Source organism: Pogona vitticeps, chromosome 14 (genome assembly GCF_051106095.1).
Source record: "Pogona vitticeps strain Pit_001003342236 chromosome 14, PviZW2.1, whole genome shotgun sequence".
In the NCBI taxonomy this organism is placed as follows: domain Eukaryota; kingdom Metazoa; phylum Chordata; class Lepidosauria; order Squamata; family Agamidae; genus Pogona; species Pogona vitticeps.
The window spans coordinates 9,152,091-9,176,830 of NC_135796.1; the positions used below are offsets into that span (position 1 = coordinate 9,152,091).

Consider the following 24,740-nt stretch of genomic DNA (forward strand, 5'->3'; position numbering starts at 1 on the left):
AACTGAATGCAGAAAACTGAAAAGCAAGGAGAGACAAGAGGGCCTTCTTAAATGAACAATGCAAAGATATAGAGGAAAATAACAGAAAAGGAAAAACCAGAGATCTGTTCAGGAAAATTGGAGATATTAGAGGAGCATTTCGTGCAAAGATGAACATGAGAAAGGACAAAAATGGGAGAGACCTCACAGAAGCAGAAGACATCAAGAAGAGGTGGCAAGAATACACAGAGGAATTATATCAGAAAGAGTTGGACATCCCGGACAACCCAGACAATGTAGTTGCTGACCTTGAGCCAGACATCCTGGAGAGTGAAGTCAAGTGGGCCTTAGAAAGCCTGGCCAACAATAAGGCCAGTGGAGGTGATGACATTCCAGTTGAACTATTTAAAATCTTAAAAGATGATGCTGTTAAGGTGCTACATTCAATATGCCAGCAAGTTTGGAAAACTCAACAGTGGCCAGAGGATTGGAAAAGATCAGTCTACATCCCAATCCCAAAGAAAGGCAGTGCCAAAGAATGCTCCAACTACCGTACAATTGCACTCATTTCGCACGCTAGCAAGGTTATGCTCAAAATCCTACAAGGTAGGCTTCAGCAGTATGTGGACCGAGAACTCCCAGAAGTACAAGCGGGATTCCGAAGGGGCAGAGGAACTATAGAACAAATTGCTAACATGCGCTGGATTATGGAGAAAGCCAGAGAGTTCCAGAAAAATATCTACTTCTGCTTCATTGACTATGCAAAAGCCTTTGACTGTGTGGACCACAGCAAACTATGGCAAGTTCTTAAAGAAATGGGAGTGCCTGACCACCTTGTCTATCTCCTGAGAAACCTATATGTAGGACAGGAAGCAACAGTTAGAACTGGATATGGAACAACTGACTGGTTCAAATTTGGGAAAGGAGTACGACAAGGCTGTATATTGTCCCCTGGCTTATTTAACTTATATGCAGAATACATCATGCGGAAGGCTGGACTGGAGGAACCCCAAACCGGAATTAAGATTGCTGGATGAAATATCAACAATCTCAGATATGCAGATGATACCACTCTGCTGGCAGAAAGTGAGGAGGAATTAAAGAACCTTGTAATGAGGGTGAAAGAGGAGAGTGCAAAAAACGAACTGAAACTCAACATAAAAAAAAAAACTAAGATAATGGCCACTGGTCCCATCACCTCCTGGGAAATAGAAGGGGAAGATATGGAGGCAGTGACAGATTTTACTTTCTTGGGCTCCATGATCACTGCAAATGGAGACAGCAGCCACAAAATTAAAAGACACCTGCTTCTGGGGAGGAAAGCGATGACAAACCTTGACAGCATCTTAAAAAGCAGAGACATCACCTTGCCAACAAAAGTCAGAATATTCAAAGCTATGGTTTTTCCTGTTGTGATGTATGGATGTGAGAGCTGGACCATAAAGAAAGCTGACCGCCGAAGAATTGATGCCTTTGAATTGTGGTGCTGGAGGAGGCTCTTGAGAATCCCCTGGACTGCAAAGAGAACAAATCTATCAATTCTAAAGGAAATCAACCCTGAGTGCTCACTGGAAGGAGAGATCCTGAAGCTGAGGCTCCAGTACTTTGGCCATCTGATGAGAAGAGAAGACTCCTTGGAAAAGACCTTGATGTTAGGAAAGTGTGACGGCAAGAGGAGAAGGGGACGACCGAGGATGAGATGGCTGGACAGTGTCTGCGAAGCAACCAACATGAAATTGACAGACCTCCGGGAGGCAGTGGAAGATAGGAGGGCCTGGCGTGCTCTGGTCCATGGGGTCACGAAGAGTCGGACACGACTAAACGACTAAACAACAACAACAATGATGAGAAAGCCAGAGAAAGAACTTTCAGTCCTGCAGATGAGGTGCTAATGTTGAGACCTATCAAGGGGAATAAATTACAATTGAATTGGGCAGGACCATTCGGAGTAATTTCCAAAATGAATGAGGTTGATTGTGTCATCAAGGAGGATGGAGAACCTAGCAGGACAGTGGTCCATATAAACATGATCAAGCCTTACTATAGGAAGGAAAACATTGTCCTGTTTGCAATGAAAGAAGTGGACAATGAAAAACATGTTTTGCCGTATTGGGAAGGGAGGGGAAAAGCCAAATTTAACCCTGAAGATGTCAGAGTTAGTCCTTTACTTTCCCCTGAGCAACAAAATGAAGTGAAGACCTTGGTAATGAAATTCCAGCAGGTCTTTTCCAGCAAACCAGGGTTATCCAAGGGAGTGGTGTACAAAATAGATACTGGAGATGCACCCCCACAAGCTGTTACTCCTTTATCTGACCTAACACACAAAAAGAATGCAGAAAGTACCCAGTGGACCAGCAGCTGCGAGGAGACCAACCCAATCTTAAGAGCTCCGGATTTCCAGCGCGAGTTCACCATCTTTACAGTTGTATCCAACCTAGGGTTAAGAGCCATGCTGAGCCAGAAGGACAACGATGGAGAACATCATCCCGGGGCGTACCTGAACAAAAAGCTACAGGCGGGCGAAAGACAGCTTTCTACTAGTGGAAGAGAGTGTCTTGCAATTCTTTATTCACTTCACAAACCCGGGCCACATATAAGGGGTAGACGTTTCATTCTGTGTACTGACCTTTCCCCTTTATTATGGCTGAGAACTATAAAAGCAAACAACAGCAAATTGATGAGATGGGGCTTGATTCTTCAGGACTTTGATTTTGAGGTACGTGTAATTAAAGGGACTCATAATGGTGCTGCAGATGCCCTTTCAAGAAGACCCGACGGCTGAAGAAGAGAAAAAGGACTATGAAATGAAACTAATACAATAAAATGTATTAAAATGTAAATGGTTCAAAAATATAAATGCAATATAAAATGTATGAAATGAAAAGTAGATTAAAATGAAAAGGTGTTGAAATGTAAGTATATGGATGTTGAATAAGTTTCTATGCAATTGGAGATGCTAAGGTTATTTAAATGTTTAAAAGAAAATTTGTTTTTAAATAATTTATAGGGACAAAGTACTAAGATTAAAATGTAATTGGTTAAATAATGTTTAAATATAACATGCCTTTAAACTCTGCTTTGTTCCTAGGGCTGACCGCTGTAGGTTCACCCCAGGAAACAACTTTTTAAGGAGGGAGGTATGTAGTGGGTACCCCAGTCAGCACCTGTCTGTCACAAGGGAACCTTGGCAGGAGAGCCAATGAGAAGGATGGAAGGCGGGAGCAGGAGAGAAGGGGGGATACAAAAGGAGGAGTCTGGAGGACAGAGAGATTAGATGAGAGTTCTGTGTGAGGTTTTGGTGGAGTATGAGATAGATAGGAGGAGTGTGAGAGTGGAGGAGTGTGAGACAGTGAGACAGTGAGTGAGAGGACCAACATAAAGATTCAGATCAGAGGTTCGAAGGGGATTGATTGAGGTAGCTTGAGATCAGAGATTGGGAAATATTGTGAAGTAATAGAAGGAGTTAAATACATACTTAGTTATCTATGTGATTTGCTGCCTGTGATTGACTCTGTTATTTTCAACCAATCATTAGCCCCACCCTGATAAATAAACTTAATGCGTTTGTTAAATGGTGTGTCCTTGAATTAATTGATGTTTAAAAGAAAACATCTGGTGGCAGTGTGAGGAGGATAGATGCAGCTTGCGTCTTTGTGAGGAACCAGAACATAATAAAGGTCTCAGAGACTGAGTTGCGTCACACTCGTCATATAAGCCCTACCCCAAAATAAGCCCCAGTTGAGTGAAACCCTGTCCTCAACCATTGTGCAGCAACCAGAAGAAGATGACAGGACTGCATTTGAATCAATGTAAATGGCTGTACATGAAAAAAATGAGGCATCCCCTGAAAATAAGCCCTAATGTGTTTTTTGGAGCAAAAATTAATATAAGACCCTGTCATATTTTTGGGGAAACAGGGTAGATATAGCACCTGGGGCCGCTCACAGAAGGGCAGCCTTGGCCAGCTGGGCACCTTTCTGATGGGACCTGGGGCAGTCCTGGCAGTTCCTAGGGGAGAACCTCTGTGTCTCCTCGCCTGTACTAGCAGGCACCACAAAGGCCCTCTCCTCTCTGGTGGACCTCGGACCACCCAGGATCCAAGCACCAATGTTACCCAATTGAAACAGAGACCTTCCCTGGTGGAAGACCAAGCAAAGGAGACCAGTGTGAAGCAACACAATTTTACCGAAGCCCAGAGATGTACACTAGTGGTTTTGCTCTAAAGTTGAGCAAAAAGCCCCCAACAGAGGCAACGGCAGACTCTTATACCTTAACTTATCAGTTTTGTATGCAAGAGGGGTGGCTTGGGTGGCGCCGAGTGAGGCCTGGACAACAGGTTTAGACCAGTTTTCAGGACAGTATAGGCCATCCCTGATAAGAACTTGTTTGCTCAGCATTGTGTTGTGTTCTTACACAAGCTAAGAAATACAGTATGCATGCTTAACACACACACATGGACACAAAAGGAATCTAAAGTTACATACAAAGTGTTGGCCATTTTAAAGGCCAACACCAAGGTTCTCCACAGGAGCTTGGTTTACTGAGTCAGAGGAAACTTTCCTGTAGTTTTGATGTCTCTCAGCGCTGGGGGGGGGCATTTTGTAGCCAAAAGAATTGATGAATGAAAATCACTAAAAATTAATTGATTTGTACTTGTTGGCAGCATTGATTCATGCAAATCAAAATGGATGAATTAGTGACTTTTGAATGAATTTGGTGATTTGTTTTTTAATTCGTGCCATCCCGAATCAATGCCCATTATTTCAGTATTCTCTTGAAATATCATTGATCATTCCTTCTTCCTTGTTTCACAAGTCCAACACACAGGTAGGTATGTTCCCTTTTCTTCTTTTATCTCTCCAGCATAAAGATGATACAGTTTACTTAATGAATTTAGTTTCTCCAGTGTTAACTACCATGTCCATAACCCTTCATAACAATTTCTTTAACCCTTACAGATACATTTTTCATTATTAGTTCCACATTTTATTCCAATCTTCTCCCTTAATGTCTTTAGCCAAATCTTCTTGCCACATGTCTTTTAAAGCTGTTCTTTATATTCTGCCTGTATTAATCTTATGTATAACACTGATGGTCTCCTTCCTGTTTTTACTAAGTTCTGTTTTCTCTCTTTTCTCAGTGATTTCCTCAAATTTCATCATTGGTCTACCCTCTCCTTCCTTTACTTTCTATTCCTTTTTCCAGTTATCCAGTTAAAGTATATTTAACCTGGAAAAATGTAAAAGTAGTTCAAGAATGATGATGAACAGCAACCTACCAGCTGAGCAAGGGGGTCTCACCTCAATTACTTTTGCTGCGCCATCAATCATGGCTAGAAATGCAAGTTAGGCAAGAACAATCACATGGGCCCTGGGGCAGTTAAACTTAAAAGATTCTAATTTTATTGTATTTCCAAAATTAATGTATATCATTAACCTCTATCATTGCTATCAATATTATTTTTACCTCCACCGAGGAGGTTATGTTTTTGTCGGAGTAGGTGTGTCTTCGTTTCTTTTTTACTGAAGTTGTACAGATTGTATACAAATTCCACAGACTGCACACAAATTTCCCCCTGCTTTCATTTATGGGGTGGGGGATTTTTCTCCCTTTGATTTCATGACCCTTGGTGGAGGTCTACGCTCTCTGAGCACTCTTGCTATTATTGTATATATCTATGTAATTATTTTCACGGCTGCTCCGTTTGCAGTATTGCAGCATGTGGCCCATGGTAAATTTGGCTATGGAAAATTTATGTGGTGCCCCCTCTTCCCTTGATGCCCCCCCTAAGCATGTGCTTATTGTGCGTAATGGTTAGTCCACCCCTGCCTGTTTGGTATTCAGTTCTTCTGAAGCCTGGTTCTGTAAGTGTTCCAGCAAGAGACCAAAGATAAAAAATAAAATTAAAGTTCTTGTGGTATTTTAAAAACCAAAAATAAGCAGCCACATGATTAAAGGAGACAAATCTTTTAAAATTCCAACCCCTTCTCCTATGTTCGTTGGCACAGCTAGGAATCTTTCCCAGGCCAGTGAGGAGAGGCCACATTTGCATGAAGGGGCTGTTCTCTGGTCCTGCAGCGTTTAAAAGAAGGAGGTGGAGATTCCGTCCAGGTATCTTCCTGAAGCAAAGTCAGACGCCTCCGGAGAGAGCTCACCATGGCCTGGGCTGTGCTTTTTCTCGCCCTCCTCAGCTTCCTCTCAGGTAAGTCTCTAGAGAAGAGACACCCCACCTCACAGCTACACACTGGTTTTCATCACGCGCTAGCCACAGATACTCAGCACATATACTTAACACTTTTGTGGTGTTTCAGAGAACAGAAAATGTGCCAGGCTCATGGTTTTTGTTTCTTCACCTTCCCAAGGTATCCGTTCACAGCTGAGAGTGACTCCGCCTGCCTCGGCCTCTGTCTCTCGGGGAGAAACTGTGACAATTTCCTGCAGGAGGAGCAGTGATGGGAGCTGGGATTCCGTCTTCTGGATGCAGCAGAGACCCAAGCAGCACCCTCGCTTTGTGCTCTACGGTTCCAGCACCCGAGGAGAAGGGATCCCGGATCGATTCCAAGGCTCAGCCTCTGGGAACACTGGCCATTTAACCATAACAAATGCCCAGGCTGAAGATGAGGGAGATTATTACTGTGCTGAACGGTTTAATACTGGTCAAATCTTTGGACAAGGAACCAAACTCACCATCACTCGTAAGTCATGTATTTGTCACATTCTTCCCTTCCCTATTGAAATATTTTACTTTTTTCACCCTTTCCCCCCTCTTTATTCTCTCATGACTTCATATTGCTCTTGACTTTTGAATTATTTCATATAGGAGCAGCCATTAATACGTAGTAAGCTTTTCATCATCCCTGGAGCAAAGGATTTCAGGTCCCTTTTGACTTGCCTCTTCTTTCCTCTCTGAGGATGTGGGGCCATGCAAGAGACCTTTGCTCCGTCTTTCTGCAATGAGCTGTGCAACTAGTAGACATGTTAATGTGTTGCAAAGCAGGCAAGAGTCTGGAGGCACCTTAAAGGCTAGCAGGCTTCCTTTGGCATCATCTTCTCTGGATGTCAGACACTCAAAGGCGTCTGAGAAAGGGGGTCGCTGTCCACAATCCTGATGCCAAGCACTGCAAACAGAGAAGGGGGACTTGAGCTTTGCCCCCAGGGTAACAGAATCTGAGAGCAGCAAACTCTTGAACCACATCTACTGCTGTTAAGGATATATGTAGCAACACCTCCAGAACAGATCCATTTTCCGTTTCTTTTTTGAAGTGCCCCCTTTCTTTTTGGAGAGGGGCAACCTTTCTTCTCCTCCTCGTTCTTGAGGGGGGCCAACACTCACACCCCAGGGTGGAATGGAGGGAATGTGGATCTTCTTGCCTCAGGTGCCCAAATGGTTAGATACGCCTTTCCTCATGGCAAGGTGGACCCATATCCCCTTGCTCCTTTTGTTACACTGGGGAAATGGGACAAGGTTTTTGGAAGTGTCTTTTGTGGCTAAGCCCAGATTCCAAAACAACTTTACCAGTCAATGCAAAATAGAGCAAGAGAATGGAATTTCAGCTTAAAGACCTTTAGCTCCCGAGAGGTCCAGGTGTCCTCCTTATCCTGCAAACTTTTAGAGTTTCCAGATAGAAGTGTACTGCATTTTGTCTCTTCTAGGCAATCTGACGAGAGTCTCTTGCACAGGGTTGCAGCCATACATGCTCATTAACAACACAGTGCAAAAGGAAGCTCTTCTCTTAGGAGGGGTTATTTCCAAGTAAAGGCAGAGAGTAGAAATGTTACTTCTTTGGAATGGAGCTCCAGAGACCTTTACCAGCCTTGCCACTGGGCACCCGTCTTCCCCCAGATTCCCCTGACATGTAATCTAAAAAAGGAATTTTTCCACACTGTCGTATCCTCAACTAAAGGGTTACAAATGTGGCTCCGGGAGACTGCACAACGTTTATTTAAGATTTATGCCTATTCGTATCTCACACCTTGGTGCCTTTCTCCAGTAACACAAGGAGAATATGGAATCCCAGGGACAATGCACAGGACACGCGGGTGAACACAACCGTCTTCATCTGCTAGTGTGCTACTTCTTCCCCATTGAAAATTCTCACCTACTTTTAGAAAACATGGAATAATTCCAGTTGGGGATGGCTGGTGTTGTACATGTGTCAGGTGGAGTTCCAAACTACGTCAAAGCCAAAACTCTAACTTAAAGGAGCCAGTTTTTCTCCACCTTAGAATCTTTGATCTCCTGAAGGACCAGTTTTCCACCACGGGATTCAAACTGCCTACATACTGTGCTGCTTTAGACTACGTAATGGAAGTCACGTGACCAATTGCTCCATCAATATGTCTATCGAATTTATCATGCTGGCTGGGGGATTCTGGGATTTGTAATTCAAAAGGATTTTTTTGCCAAACTCCAGACATGTAATTCCTCCATGAAGAATATGGGATTTCTTCCATATGTACACATGTGATCTGAAAAGACACAAAGCAGTCTCAGCTCCCAAATTCATTCTCTGGTCATGTGCTGGTGAGAATCCCATTGTTCCCTTACTTTTTAAGTTTTAATTAATTATGCCATTAGAATTTCTAAGGATCAATAAGTAAATTCTGAACATTCCCTCGTGACAAAGAGACCTGCAATAGAAGGATATTATTTGTGACATTCTAAGATGGGTCAACAGCAAAACTGGCTTTCACATAGACTGACTTCTTTGTAAAGTCCTTGTAAAAGGGTGGGACTACTTGAGTAGCAGAGCCGAAGTTCTAGTTCTTCTCATAGGTTATGTTCTAGCAGGAATCCGGCACAGAACTCTGTATTTAGGATGATACGTCATACAAATCTGGCTTCAATGTACAGAGGCACCTGCAGAGGAATTGTTGGTGGACTGGATCTAGAACTTCCAAATAACTGTAGAAGACATTCCCATTCCAATGCACTTTCTATTGAGCCCTTTGTATGGGATTAAATGTTGAAGGATGAGGAGGTCTCACTTTTATTTACCACTTCAGTCCCACAGTTCTCTACAGACACACAGACGTCCACAACAACTCTCTAAGGCCATTTCATGCTTACTTGAAATCCTGTCTCACAATATTTTGCTAACTCAGAAGGCTTTCTGTCCACGAGCACCAAGTCTTCGAAGGAGATTGCAATTTCATCAACTGTTTAATCTCTTGCACAAGCAGCTAACAAACTTTCCCCATGTGTTGCAGGTCAGCACGACGAGAAGACCTTCGAGGAGGGGGTGAAGACATCCGTGTCTCCATAAATGTTGGAGAGCTTGGATTTGGCTCTCCTGTGCCTGGCTCTAGGGAGGAATCATGCTTCCTTCATGGGCCAAACCCTAACGCGAGTTCATCCATAAAGGCACTTTTCTCTCCTATGTAGTTCCTTTTCCCCATCTCCTCTTCTACTGTGTAGTTCCTTATCCCTTCTCCTCTGTTCTCACTTCAACTTTCTTTCCATATTGGCTTCTATTGTTAGCACATTAATAAAATGTTAATCCATTTCATTGGGGCTGTTTATTGGTCAAGAACTAGTCAACTGTAGGTCTATTGCCTTTCAATAGTTCTAGAGGTTTTTCCTGAGACGTCATTTGATTACTACCCATCTCTTTCTTCTAGATTTCATTTCTGTTTTGCTTTAATAGCAGTAACATGATCTAGGGACTCAGATGCACAGAACTCAATCCCATACCAGAGGGGTAACAAAAACTTTCCAGTAACTCATAGGTGGAGAACCAGTGTGGTGTAGTACAGCCGTCCCCCCTGCATGCATGAACGGATAGGCGTGGCATGCTTGTGTGCATGTGCATGTCCCACTCACCCATGAGTGCGCCACACTCATCCGCAAGCACGCCCTTCTCACCCGCACATGCACGTGAGTGCAGCATGCCCATCTGCAAATGTGCCACGTCCACCTGTGAGCATGGAGGTGCCCCCCACGGAGCCCACTCACCCCCAGCTGGTCCGTGGTTCCGAAAAGGTTGGGGGCCACTGGTGTAGTGGATAGACTGATAGACTAGAACCATGGAGGTCTGGGTTGAAATCCCTGCTCAGCCCTGCATACTCACAGGGGGTGGCATTAACCACTTCTTAAATGTCTCACACACCTTGAACATCCCATTAGAGTCATTGTAGTTCTGATGCAACTTGATGGCACAAAGCAAGAAGACATTAGCAGATTTCCACATTAGTGCCTGATTGAATTCAGTGGGCTTTACTTCAAAGTAGACAGGTTATCAGGATTCTGGGGAAAAGACTGAACCCCTGTAGGCTTTATCTGGATCTGGGAAACTCTAGTTCCCACCACCCATATTCTGTGCGGCTGATGGGAATCCACCAACATCCAGAAACCCCAGCTTCTTTATTGGCTGCTGTTTACTTGCTTCGAAGCATTGCCACCATCTATGTGTTGTTTACCCACTGACTGTGGCTACCCACTTCCAGATCTCCCCCTCTTTTGTGAGGCTCACCCGAGTCCTGGCATACGCTTAACCTGAGAATGCCTGACCAACAGAGGACAGAACTTGGTGGGCAGGTGCGATTCCAGGTAATCCCGAAGCAAAGCATCTTCCAAATATGGGTTCCCAATGTGGGGCGGCTCTTGGCAAAAGGCTTCTTTCTCTCTCCCGGTGAAAGGCATTGTCCTTGATTGCTGGATGGACCGTAGGTTCATAATATCCTTGGATTCTGCCTGCACCTTTATAGCAAAGTGAACCCTTGGCTGTGCCACACATGACCCTGAAGTTGGCAGCTCGATTGGCCCAAGTACAAAAATCACATGCAGACAAGTAGCCAAAACAAGCAACCCTTGCAAAACTTACATACAGGCAAACTAATCTGCAAGAGTGGGGTGTGCACATTTGCAAACCACTAAGTGAGGAACTGTGCAAAGTACTAAACAGCTCAGAGGGGTTTACGGCTTCACAGCTTCCTTGCCTTTCAGGGACGGGGGCCCAGATGTGTGGTTTAGTCCGAAAAAGTCACAGCTCTACGGAGGTCTCCCTCCAGGCAACCAGGCACCTAAAGCAGAGGCAAATCTGTTAAAACCATGCAAAGGCCTTTTTAAAAATGCCCCAACCCACCCACAAAACTGGGCAGCAGTGTCAAGCAAATGCATTTGTAAATGGAAAGCCATTCAAGGAAAGCCTATCAGATGAATCAAAACCAAACCAAAATGAAAGCAAAACAGACAGATACACAAACAAAGATTCTGTGGCATCTCAAGAACTAACGGCTGCATTTTAATGTGATCCACTTGATACTATATTTGTTCCACATTTCATCGTGCAGTACAACCATTGAGTATGCACTCCGTAGCCAATTCATTTCCTATGCATCTGGCGTGTGGGTCCCACCTTCCTTGCCCGCTGTCGTTCGACTCCCTTATTTTTTAAAAAATTAATTTTCAAATGGAAATGTTGGTGTGTTGGCATACGTCCGTCAGATAACAGAGCATCCGTCCCTCTTTTTGAGTGGAAAATGCCACTTCCAATGCACAAGAGCAGAAGACACTTGCGAGGCTGAGGCAAAGTCTGTTAGCTCGTGTGTTGTTGCCTGTTGGCACGCTGGATACTGAGTGACCCTTGCACAGCCTCAGGGGACAACTGGACAGGACAGCCGACATGAACAAGACTTAGAAGTTAGACAAGAACGATCACATGGGCCTCCGTGAACCGTGGGGCAGTTAAACCTACCAGATTCTAATTTTGTTGTATTTCCAAGATTAATGTATATCATTAACCTCTATCATTGCTATCAATATTACTTTTACTTCCACCGAGGAGGTTATGTTTTTGTCGGAGTATGTGTGTCTTCGGTTCTTTTCTACCGAAGTTGTACAGATTGTATACAAATTCCACAGACTGCATACAAATTTCCCCCTGCTTTCATTTATGTGGTGGGGGGATTTCCCCCCCTTTGATTTCATGACCCTTGGTGGAGGTCTACGCTCTCTGAGTGCTCTTGCTATTATTGTATATATCTGTATGTAATTTTTTTCACGGCTGCTCCGTTTGCAGTATTGCACCATGTGGCCCATGGTAAATTCAGCTATGGAAAATTTCTGTGGTGCCCCCTCTTCCCTTGATGCCCCCTAAGCATGTGCTTATTGTGCTTAATGGTTAGTCCACCCCTGCCTGTTTGGTATTCAGTTCTTCTGAAGCTTGGTTCTGTAAGTGTTCCAGCAAGAGACCAAAAATAAAAAAAATTAAATTAAAGTTCTTGTGGTATTTTAAAAACCAAAAATAAGCAGCCACATGATTAAAGGAGACAAATCTTTTAAATTTCCAAACACTTCTCCTATGTTCATTGGCACAGTGCTAAGAAAGACAGCTAAGAATCTTTGCCAGGCCGGTGAGGAGAGGCCACATTTGCATGAAGGGGCTGTTCTCTGGTCCTGCAGCGTTTAAAAGAAGGAGGTGGAGATTCCGTCCAGGTATCTTCCTGAAGCAAAGTCAGACGCCTCCGGAGAGAGCTCACCATGGCCTGGGCTGTGCTTTTTCTCGCCCTCCTCAGCTTCCTCTCAGGTAAGTCTCTAGAGAAGGAACATCCCACCTCGCAGCTACATGCTGGTTTTCATCATGCGTTAGCCACAGATACTTAGCACATATACTTAACACTTTTGTGGTGTTTCAGAGAACAGAAAATGTGTCAGGCTCATGGTTTTTGCTTCTTCGCCTTCCCAAGGTATCCGTTCACAGCTGAGAGTGACTCCGCCTGCCTCGGCCTCCGTGTCTCGGGGAGAAACCGTGACAATCTCCTGCAGGAGGAGCAGTGATGGGAGCTGGGATTCCGTCTCCTGGATTCAGCAGAGACACAAGCAGCACCCTCGCTTTGTGCTCTACGGTTCCAGCACCCGAGGAGAAGGGATCCCGGATCGATTCAGTGGCTCAGCCTCTGGGAACACTGGCTATTTAACCATAACTAATGCCCAGCCTGAAGATGAGGCAGATTATTACTGTGCTGAACAGTTTAAGACTGGTCAACTCTTTGGACAAGGATCCCATCTCACCATCACTGGTAAGTCATGTATTTGTCACATTCTTTCCTTCCTTGTTAAAATATTGTACCTTTTTCACCCTTTCCTCCCTCTTTATTTTCTCATGACTTCATATTGCTCTTGACATTTGAATTATTTCATGTAGGAGCAGCCATTAATACATAGCAAGCTTTTCATCATCCCTGCAGCAAAGGATTTCAGGTCCCTTTTGACCTGCCACTTCTTTCCTCTCTCCGTCTTTCTGCAATGAGCTGCGCAACTAGTAGACAAGTTAATGTGTTGCAAAGCAGCCAAGAGTCTGGAGGCACCTTAAAGGCTCGCAGGCTTCCTGTGGCATCATCTTCTCTGGACTTCAGACACTCAAAGGCATCTGAGAAAGGGGGTCGCTGTCCACAATCCTGATGCCAAGCACCGCAAACAGAGAAGGGGAACTTGAGCTTTGCCCCCAGGGTAGCAGAATCTGAGAGCAACAAACTCTTGAACCAAATCTACTGCTGTTAAGGATATATGTAGCAACACCTCCAGAACAGATCCATTTTCCCTTTCTTTTTTGAAGTGTCCCCTTTCTTTTTGGAGAGAGGCAACCTTTCTTCTCCTCCTCGTTCTTGAGGGGGGCCATCACTCACACTCCAGGGTAGAATGGAGGGAACATGGATCTTCTTGCCTCAGGTGCCCAAATGGTTAGATACGCCTTTCCTCATGGCAAGGTGGACCCATATCCCCTTGCTCCTTTTCTTACACTGGGGAAATGGGACAAGGTTTTTGGAAGTGTCTTTTTGTGGCTAAGCCCAGATTCCAAAACAACTTTATCAGTCAATGCAAAATAGAGCAAGAAAATGGAATTTCAGCTGAAGTAGCTTTAGCTCCCGAGAGGTCCAGGTGACCTCCTTATCCTGCAAACTTTTAGAGTTTCCAGATAGAAGTGTACTGCCTTTTGTCTCTTCTAGGCAATCTTACGAGAGTCTCTTGCACAGGGTCGCAGCCATACATGCTCATTAACAGCACAGTGCAAAAGGAAGCTCTTCTCTTAGGAGGGGTTGCTTCCAAGTAAAGGCAGAGCGTAGACATTTTACTTCTTTGGAATGGAGCTCCAGAGACCTTTACCAGCCTTGCCACTGGGCACCCGTCTTTCCCCAGATTCCCCTGACATGTAATCTAAAAAGAATTTTTCCACACTGTCGTATTATCCTCAGCTAAAGGGTTACAAATGTGGCTCCGGGAGACTGCACAACTTTTATTTAAGATTTATGCCTATTCGTATCTCACATCTTGGTGCCTTTCTCCAGTAACACAAGGAGAATATGGAATCCCAGGGACAATGCTCAGGACACGTGGGTGAACAGAACCGTCTTCATCTGCTAGTGTGCTACTTCTTTCCCATTGAAAATTCTCACCTACTTTTAAAAAACATGGAATAATTCCAGTTGGGGATGGCTCATGTTGTATATGTGTCAGGTAGAGTTCCAAACTGCGTCAAAGCGAATACTCTAACTTAAAGGAGCCAGTTTTTCTCCACCTTAGAATCTTAGAAGCTCCTTGATCTCCTGAAGGACATATTTTTCCACCATGGAAACTACACCCTGCTTTAGACTACATAATGGAAGTCACATGACCAATTGCTCCATCAATATGTCTATTGAATTTATCATGCTGGCTGGGGGATTCTGGGATTTGTAATTCAAAAGGATTTTTTTTGCCAAACTCCAGACATGTAATTCCTCCATGAAGAGCGTGGGAATTCTTGCATATGTACACAAGTGATCTGAAAAGACACAAAGAAATCTCACGTCCCAAATTCATTATCCAGTCATGTGCTGGTGAGAATCCTATTCCTCCCTTAAAAGCTAATGTTCTTGGTATTTGGGTCTAAAGAAGGTTGCTTAACCTTCCTTAGACAGCTAAACAAAAGCACTGCTCTAGTCAAATATGAATGCATGAATCTCTTGTCCAGTGGATGTAGAAGTTGTTTCTTGTAAGAAATTTAGAATCCAGTGTTTATGTGATGGCTACAATCCTGTTCCTCAGCACAGGAATTGCCCTAGAGTAAGCCCATTGAATCAATAAGGGACCGTTGAAGCTCTTCCTCCATATGCTCTGTTGATTCTCTTCGTAGAGACTTGAGCCTCAAATGTCACAGGAGAGGGGGTCCACTTAAATCAATAGAACATACAGAGGAACTGACTCACTGTAGATTCAATGGGCCTACTCTAGTGCGATAAGTGTCAGCAACAAGATTCTGGCCACTGAAGTTCTGACTTTGTCAAAATTCAGATAAATTAACCTCAAAATTTTGGATTACTTTTTAAGTTTTAATTAATTATGCCATTAGAATTTGTCAGGATAAGTAAGCGAATTTTGAACATTCCCTTGTGACAAAAAGACCTGCAATGGAAAGATATTATTTGTGACATTCTAAGGTGGGTCAACAGCAAAACTGGTTCTTCTTCGTGGCCTCTGTGAATACACACGTATGGGTTTAGTCTGTGCCTGCGCTGACATTCTCGGAGCATTCCAGAGCTAAAATTAACAATGTTATGGTATGATCCCCCATGAGGCACAAGCTCCTCCCACCCAAGATTCCCCTCAGTTCCTTTTTTTCCGCCGTGCTGTAAAGTTCTACAGAGCATAGAGCTATTTGCACAGGGTTTTTTCCCTTAGCTTATTGATCAATTCCCTCTAAATTGGATACTTTCCCTTCTCAATTATTTAATCTATGATCCCCCATGAGTTGTTTTCTTCTTTGCTTGCCAGCTATTTGGCTTACCCCCCCCCCGCACACACACACACACTTCAACTGTTTGCTTCTTTCTCCTTTCCCACCTTTTTTGGCCTAATCATTTTGACTCTCAGGCACATTAATGATTTTCTGCCTGAGTAAGCTACATCTTACCCAGATAGGTGCAGGCCGCAGTAGGGGACCCGACAATGCCAAGGAGTCCTTAAAATCGAAGTCTACATCAACAGAGGAATCCTCGCCAGAGGCTAGCGAATTTGCCTCTGAGGAGACGACGTGCCAGCTCTACCTGCACAGACTTCAGGATCGCCTGATAGCCTCTCTGCTCCAACTGGCCATTTAGTGACTGCGCTACCGTCCAGTCCGGCCGTGGCCCTTTTTAGCCGTACATGAGGGCGGGCATTTGACGTTCCAGAGTTGGAGCTTAAGTCTCTCTATCTCATGAGGAGAAGAGAGTGAAAAGGAGGCATGTCTCACCACACCCTCTCTATGAGCAACCATGAGAGAGACTGGTGAATCATCGATGGATGATTGTTTCAAGGGGCTTGTTGAAGGGACCCTGCAGGAGTTAGGGCTCTGTTGCCCTGTCCCTAGGAGAAGAAGGGCCTCCTGTTGCCCTGGTCACCTTCCCTGACTGTCAGTGATTCCTCCTGACATGGGAAGCGCCTCTGTGTGTGAGTGCCGCTGTGACGTGTGCCATGACGTCACCTGCCTGTCTTGGCTAAGGCTGGAGTTTCCTGGCCTATGGCAGGGCAGGAGGTGGGTCTTAAAAGGGTGGAGTTTTTGTATATAAGGGTGAAGTGCAAAGAGGAGAGGTTTAGATAGATAGAGGGCTGAGAGAGGGCTTGAAAGAAGATCTGTAGACAGGGTTAGATATAGGTTAGGTAACTGAGTGTTAAGTAACAAAGAACTGTGCAGGGTTAAGGTCTGAGAAATATAGTGTGACAAGTGATTCTTTTACTCAGTGATTTACATTTTATTTTGTATTCAATAAATCCTCATTTTTATTTTGAAATCCATACTAAGTCTGAAGTGTCAGGTTTATGTGTGGTTGGTGGCAGCGACGTTGTGTATGTGTGTGTGAAGGATCGTGACCTGTCATCTCTTGTGGTGACGTAGGAGGAGGTGGCAGTCGCAACAAAACTGGTGTCCAGCGGTTGGGATACGAGGGTCCAGTTGCCCAGTTGCCCAGAAAAGCCTTGGCTAGTGTGACAAGAGCAAAAGGATTTCAGTTAGGTGCACCTGAAGTGGGGTGTGGGTAACTCTCGAGGATTTGTCTCCAGGGGGGAGCAGATCTAGTGGAGAGGCACCTAAACTTCAGAGTGAGGGAACTGACTTATGAGCTCTGGAAGGTCCATTTTGTGAGGGAGATTGGCCCAAAGTAGGAGGCTGTTGTGACTTGGTCTGAGAGTCCAGAGTTGGGAGAACTCGGAAGGGACAGACAGACCAAGGGCAGCGAAGATTTGGGATTTCTCTAGTGAACTACAGAACCTGAGAGAGGGTGAAGCTGTGGTGGATTTTGAAGTAGAGCCAAGGGCAGAAAATTAAAGTAGCTCTAAATCTGGCAAGAGGCCCAGTGAAGGGGCAGAAGCCATTAGAGATTACAGTAACAAGCCTAGCCGTATCTGTTGGTATACCCTGTTGAAGAGTGTCAGACCTAAAGCACAGCAAGAAGACAAGTATTTTAAACAGAGGCGTGGAAATTGACAAGAACCTTTGAGTTAGTAAAATGCCTCTCACACGCAGTCAAATGGCAGAAATGAGTGAACAAAGAGACCAAGCGATGTCAGACTGGTCTGGGGATGAGTCAAATGGTGAGGGAAGAGTTGCCTCAGTGCAGGAAGATGCTAATGGTGAACAGTTATCAGAAATTAAGAAAATTCAATTAGCCCAGGAACACGAATTTAGATTAAGGGCCTTGGAAAAAGAGGAAAGAGAGAGAGAGTGACAAAGACAATTTGAACTGGAGAAGGAGCGTATGGCTTTTGAACTTAGGAAATTGGAATTACTGAACCAAAACAATAAATATAACAGAGATTCTGGTACTGAACCAGGCCAGTTATCAAAATCAGATTTGAAGAAATTTCCTACATATAAACAGGGGGATTGTCCTGAAAACTTCCTTAAAATCTTTGAACGAAGTTGTGCTGATTTTTCTGTGAGGGAAACAGAGAAAATGATAATTTTGAGGTCTCTCCTGAGTGGAAAAATGGCTGATGTGTATGCTGATATGCCAGTTGAGCTCAGTAAAGATTATTCAGAGTTCAAAAAAAAAATGGTTTTCAATCGATTTGGCATTAATTCAGAACATATTAGGCAGAAGTTCAGAAAACTTACCAAAAAATCAGATGAATCTTATGCCCAACTTGGTTTTAACTTAGAAAAGTGTTTAGATCGGTGGCTTGAACAGGAGAATGTAAAAACTTTTCAGGAATTGAAAAATGTTGTGGACCTGGAGCAGTTTTATTCCTTACTCCATGGGGAACTTAAATTTTTAGTTCAAGAACGGAAACCAACTGACGTTAGAAACGCTGCTCAAATAGCTGATTTTATTTCTCAAATAAGGGGTCCTAGTTGTTGTGAGGGGAGAGGTGTGAGGAAAACATGGGACCCAAAGTTCTCTAAGGAACAAGCACAGAGACAGACTAAAGTAGGCGGCCATTTTAGTGAAAAGCCCTCAGAACAGGGCCAGCACAATAAACAAGTTTTGGAGGGAAAAGAGAAACTTGAAAGATTTGATGGGAAAAGCTCATGGGGGGAGAGAATCTGCTTCATTTGCAAAAAGAAAGGCCACATTGCTGCACAATGTTTTAATACAAGGCAAAATAAAGAAATTCCACCTCAGAAAGTTAATGTAAAAGAAGGAAAGGCTGTATTTTGTGTTCAGAGTAAACCTCAAGCTTCTTCTACTGAAAGTTCTGTTACCATGAAAACCCAGGCAGAAGCAGTTAGGAGCTCTGAATTGGATACATTGAAGGAGCTGCCTCTCGCTGAAGTTGTCCACTGTTATTACATAGAGACTAATTCTCAGTTATTGGAATCTGCTGGGGACAGAATAAAGATTTTTGAAAATAACTATACTGCTTTGAGAGACACTTGTTCTCAAATTTCTATTTGCCACTCAGACATAGTACCACAAAGTTGTATGATTGCTGACCAGACTCTATCTGTGAAAGGGATTGGTTCAGAACTAGTTTCATTACCTGTAGCTGATTTGAAAATTGAATATCAAGGTTGGAAGGGATTTTGGAGAGTGGGGGTGTCTTCTGAGATTCCTACCCCTTTTCTTATTGGTAATGACTTAACAAAGCATGTCAAGAGTGCCCTAGTGGTAACACGTTCACAATCAGTACAAAGTGAAGCCAGTAATGAGACTAACTCTCAAGAGCAAGAGAAATTTGTACCCCAACCTGAGGCATTTTCAGTTGAAATACCTCAGAAAAGCCTCTTTGTCAAGGAACAAACAGCAGACCCCACCTTAAAAGACTGTTTTAGAAAGGTGACTGATAAAGATTTATCACCTGAGTACCCTGAATGTTTTATTATTAAGGGTGGTTTACTTTATAAGGAAAAACTGATTAATATTTCAAAAGGGGGGCCTGAAGTTAAGAGACAGTTGGTGGTGCCTGAGAAATATCGCCTTATGATTCTGGAAAAAGGACATGCAGACATTTTCTCAGCTCATATGGGGATAAATAAGACCAAACAAAGAATAGCCCAAAACTTTTACTGGCCTGATATGGGTAAACATATTAAGAGTTTCTGTCAAAGATGCCATATTTGTCAGAGACAGGGCTCTAACTGTGATAAAACTAGAGCAAAGCTATGCCCATTACCAGTGATTTCAACTCCTTTTACACGTCTAGGGGTGGATATCATAGGTCCATTGCCCAACGCCACTAAGCGGGGAAACAGATTTATTTTAACTATAGTAGACCATGCAACGAGATATCCGGAAGCGATCCCATTACGTAATATAGAGACCCAGACTGTAGCAGAAGCCTTAGTAAATTACATGAGTAGGATGGGTTTTCCTTCTGAGATAATCACAGATTTAGGAACCTCTTTTACATCCAGACTAATGAAGAGGTTATGGCAAATTTGTGGGATCAAACACCTGGAAACCTCCCCTTATCACCCAGAAAGCAATGGGTTGACAGAAAGATTTAATGGAACTCTTATAAGAATGATCAGAGCACTTTTTTCAAGAGAATCCAAATAACTGGGACCAAAAGTTACAGCTGCTACTTTATGCATATAGATCAGTACCCCAGGAGAGCACTGGTTTCAGTCCCTTTGAATTATTATTTGGAAGGCAAGTGAGGGGACCGCTAGATTTGATCAAGCAAAATTGGGAGCAATGCTTTGAAGATGATCCACAAAACGTGGTAGCCTATATTGACTCCCTAATGAATTGCCTAAAGAGGAATATGGATTTAGCTGTGGAAAATTTAACCACTAAAAAGGCCAAACAAAAGCAATGGTATGATCGAAAGGCAAGATAATGTCAGTTCAACCCAGGAGATGATGTTCTCAGGCTGAAACCCATAAAAGGGAACAAATTACAACTTAAATGGGATGGTCCTTACAGAGTGATTGAGAAAATGAGTGACCTCAATTATATTATTGAGGACGAGGAAGGTTCAGGCAGGACAGTTGTTCATATCAATGCCCTGAAGCCTTATTACAGAGAGACCAACCATGTGCTGTTTGCGATGAAAGCCGCTGGCAAGGAGGAGCCTGAATTACCCTTTTGGGAAGGGAGAGGGCAGCAAAAATATAATCCACAGGATGTGCAGATCAGCCCTACCCTATCCACTGAACAACATAATAGTCTTTTAGCACTAGTGACAAGATATCGTGAAGTGTTCTCAAGCAAACCTGGTGTTGCCAAGGGAGTGTTACACAAGATTGACACAGGGAATGCTTCCCCTCAATCTGTAACTCCATATAGAGTAACAGGGCCATATGTAGAGAAAGTTAGGAAGGAACTGGATGAAATGCTAAAGGATCAGATTATTGTACCTTCTTCTAGTGCTTGGTCAGCCCCTATAGTTTTGGTGGACAAGCCGGACGGCAGTGTGAGGTTCTGCGTAGATTACAGAAAGCTAAACGCAGTAACCAAACCTGATGCATATCCTATGCCCAGGCTTGATGACCTTATAGAAACCATTGGGGGGTGTAGGTACATTTCTTGCTTGGACCTAACTAAAGGTTTTTGGCAAGTGAGAATTGATCCTAAGGACCAAGAGAAGACTGCGTTTTGTAGTCCATTTGGCCTGTTTGAATTTCAAGTCCTTAGTTTTGGCTTGCGAAATTCACCAGCAACATTTCAGAGGCTCATGGACCATACTCTGAAAGGGCTCAGTGACTTCACGGTACAGTGGGGTCTCTACTTAAGAACTTAATCCGTATTGGAAGGTGGTTCTCAAGTCGAAAAGTTCTTATGTTGAATCTGCATTTCCCATAGGAATGCATTGAAAACCATTTAATCCGTATCTGCTCTTTTCCGTCCATAGAAACTACAGTGGAACCTCTACTTAAGAACTTAATCCGTTTTGGAATGGTGTTCTTAAGTTGAAACATTCTTAAGTTGAAGCAAAATTTCCCATAGGAATGGACTGAAAACCAATTAATCCGTTCTGGCAGTTTTTTTGATATGCAGAGGTGCGTTCGTACATTGGAGCATTAGTTCCCATAGGAACTAATGCAAAGCTGGTTAATACGTACTCTACCACTAGGGGGAGAATTTTTTTTTTAACCTAAGATGACCTAAGGTTAAAAAAAGAGCAGGAAAGGTTTTTTTTCCTGTTCTTATCTTGGATTTCTGTTCTCAAGTAGAAGCAAAAATTAGCAAATGGAGCTGTTCTTAAGTTGGATTGTTCTTAAGTAGAGACGTTCTTAAGTAGAGACCCCACTGTAGCTTATATCGATGACATAGGGGTCTTTAGCAACACCTGGCAAGATCACCTACATCATTTAGAATTAGTACTACAAAGATTGAAAGATGCTGGCTTAACCGTTAAAGCTAGTAAGTGTCAGCTAGGTAACCCAGAGATGAAGTACCTAGGTCACATAGTGGGAGGAGGCCTAATCAAACCTTTAGAGGCCAAGGTTGAAGCAATCCTGAATTGGCCCAGACCTACCACTAAAAAGAAAGTGAGATCCTTTTTAGGTCTGGCAGGGTATTATAGAAAGTTTATACCCGGTTTCAGTGAGATTGCTGCACCTTTATCAGACCTGACAAAGAAGCAGAGCAGCAACAGCATTTCCTGGTCGGAAGAGTGCGAGATGGCGTTTGGACGGCTGAAAGATGTGCTAACCAACCATCCAGTGCTGCATGCTCCTGACTTCAGCAGAGAGTTCATCATCTACACGGATGCGTCTAATGCCGGTGTGGGAGCGGTACTGTGCCAACAGGATGACAGCGGAGACCAACATCCGGTGGCGTACCTGAGCAAGAAGTTGCTTCCCAGGGAGAAGAGTCTTTCTACCATCGAGAAAGAGTGTCTGGCGATCATCTTCGCGATCTGGAAGTTAAAGGCTTACGTCTGGGGTCGACATTTTACCTTGTGCACTGATCACTCACCTCTGTCGTGGTTGCGGACTATGAAATCACAGAACAGTAAACTGATGAGGTGGGCGCTTCTTTTGCAGGACTATGATTTCGAGGTTAAGGTGATCAGAGGGACTATAAACTGTGTGGCTGACGCCTTATCCAGAAGACCGGAAGACGACATCTGAAGAACTTATGGACTCTGTGCATGGTATATGGCAATGTAAAATGTTTGGACAGTTATGTGTTGTGTTATGATAAATTTTATGCATTGCATGTTTTTATATACCTGTATGGTGGACGTGTAAGTATATTTGAATAATATAGTTATATTAAACTGTGTTGAGAAATGTAATGCTTTATGTTGTTTTCAGTTGTTTTGGGGAAAAAGCACCTTAACTTTTCCCCACAAAACAACTTATTAAAGGGGGAAGGTATGTGACGTGTGCCATGACATCACCTGCCTGTCTTGGCTAAGGCTGGAGTTTCCTGGCCTATGGCAGGGCAGGAGGTGGGTCTTAAAGGGGTGGAGTTTTTGTATATAAGGGTGAAGTGCAAAGAGGAGAGGTTTAGATAGATAGAGGGCTGAGAGAGGGCTTGAAAGAAGATCTGTAGACAGGGTTAGATATAGGTTAGGTAAATGAGTGTTAAGTAACAAAGAACTGTGCAGGGTTAAGGTCTGAGAAATATAGTGTGACAAGTGATTCTTTTACTCAGTGATTTACATTTTATTTTGTATTCAATAAATCCTCATTTTTATTTTGAAATCCATACTAAGTCTGAAGTGTCAGGTTTATGTGTGGTTGGTGGCAGCGACGTTGTGTATGTGTGTGTGAAGGATCGTGACCTGTCATCTCTTGTGGTGACGTAGGAGGAGGTGGCAGTCGCGACAGCCACACACCAACCCTCCTTCGTGCGCCTGCTCATGTAGCTGCGACTTCTGGAGGGAACTGCACACCGAGGCTGTAGATGTGCCAGCAACATATGGTAAGGCTTGGGTTTTCCCTTTGGGGATACAATGGGCCCCTTCAGCTCCTGCGGCTAGCCCTGCATGTCAGTGTTTTGCCTGTCTGGGGTAACGCCCTTGGGTGTTTGGCATATTGGGCCTGATTTATCAGAGGCCTTGTTCACCTGGCTGCTATTTCCAAAACCAAGTGCCGAGGCAAAAGCTTTCTGGCAGCATTTGACAGCCCTAGTTTGCCTCTGGAAGGGGGGGCTGCAACTCCCACCACTAGCCCTGCTAGTCGGTGATATTCCTGCCTGGGGTAGCACCTGCAGGTGGCTGTTAATTTGGCACAAAACAGCCCTCTTTATCAATGGGCTGGCTCACAAAGTAGCCTGCGGCCCTGTCTCAGCTGCCAGTGCCCGCATAGGCTCATAGGGAAAGGACTCACAAGGGTCCACCCAAGAACCCTGCCGCTGTCAGGTAAGTCTGGATAATTTTCCTCAGGTAGGTCCTGACACACTGACAAGGTTGCGTAGGACCAGTCCCTTTTGTTTGGGATAGGAGCTATGAGCTCTTGGCCACCATCACCATCCCGCTCTACCTGGCATCATTCTGACCCATGGGCTATGGAGTGCTTTATGCCTCCACATAGGCTTCACAGGTGTAGTGCTCCCTCGAACTCAGTAGCACAATGTTCGCAGCTTTGACCGAACCTGCTGTTAATCCATTCGGCCTTCTCCGTTCTATGACTGTTGAGCCTGTGCTTGGTTAGGCTCGTGCTAGGTCAGTCTTCTCCCCTGTTCATCAGGAGGGTTTTCCTTATTCAGGATTGGGACTTACATGAGTCACAGGGGGGGTGGAAGAGTTTCCAACCAATCTTCCTATACCCCTCTTGGTTGTCGCAGATGGTCGCACTCTTTTACTGTTAACAGATGAGGAGTTCTTTAATTGGCGTTGTTACTTGTTTTGGGGTGCCATGTAGCCATTTACTCCTCTGCCATGGGGGATTATCATCACCACTTATGGAGTTTGGTGGTGCCAACCCTGTGGGTAGCTCCTGTGCACCCTTACAATTCAGGCCTCCCACATCACTAGGAGGCACTGTTGCAGGTGCATCACGAGCGCACTGCTGCTCAATACGCCTGAAAACCAGTGTCTAAGCAACTGACAGGTTAGGACCTGCCATTTGTTGGTGTATGGCTTTTTAGCCAGAAAAAAAGTTGTTATTCTTTATAACCTGCTCAGGCTCTAGAAGGCGACACAGTCATTGCACTGTAACATCTGCAAGAGCCTGAAGATGTTCCCATCTGCCTACGGCATTCCGGGAACATTAAAAGCCTCAACCCCAAAGTTACCAGCCGCCGCCCCTAGACATGTGGGAGGCAGTGCCTTGACCGGCAGAACTGCAGGTAGGACTGCAAAACTGAGCGGTCTTTTTACTTCTCTGTTGTTGACTAATCTATCTGTTTGACTCATTTCTGTTATAGCTACCAGCTTTGCCACGATCTTTGATTTATGTTGAATC

The 24,740-nt window shown here is 44.0% G+C and overlaps 1 protein-coding gene and 2 gene segments (V, D, J or C); all 3 read left to right on the plus strand.

The window, feature by feature from the left end:
• LOC140702678 (Ig lambda-1 chain V regions MOPC 104E/RPC20/J558/S104) overlaps window positions 1–9,488 on the plus strand; it is a 255,235-nt gene extending 245,747 nt beyond the window's left edge. The window contains exon 4 of the mRNA XM_078381652.1: window positions 9,190–9,488. Coding sequence (XP_078237778.1) covers window positions 9,190–9,245 — 56 coding nt within the window. The 3' untranslated portion in view covers window positions 9,246–9,488. The remainder of the gene's footprint in view (window positions 1–9,189) is intronic.
• LOC140702671 (immunoglobulin lambda variable 2-23-like) overlaps window positions 1–24,740 on the plus strand; it is a 276,893-nt gene that overhangs the window by 71,699 nt on the left and 180,454 nt on the right.
• On the plus strand, window positions 10,096–23,040 carry LOC140702680 (immunoglobulin lambda variable 2-23-like). The segment is given in 3 exon segments: window positions 10,096–12,506; window positions 12,667–12,999; window positions 22,371–23,040. Coding segments are annotated over 3 exon segments (387 nt in total).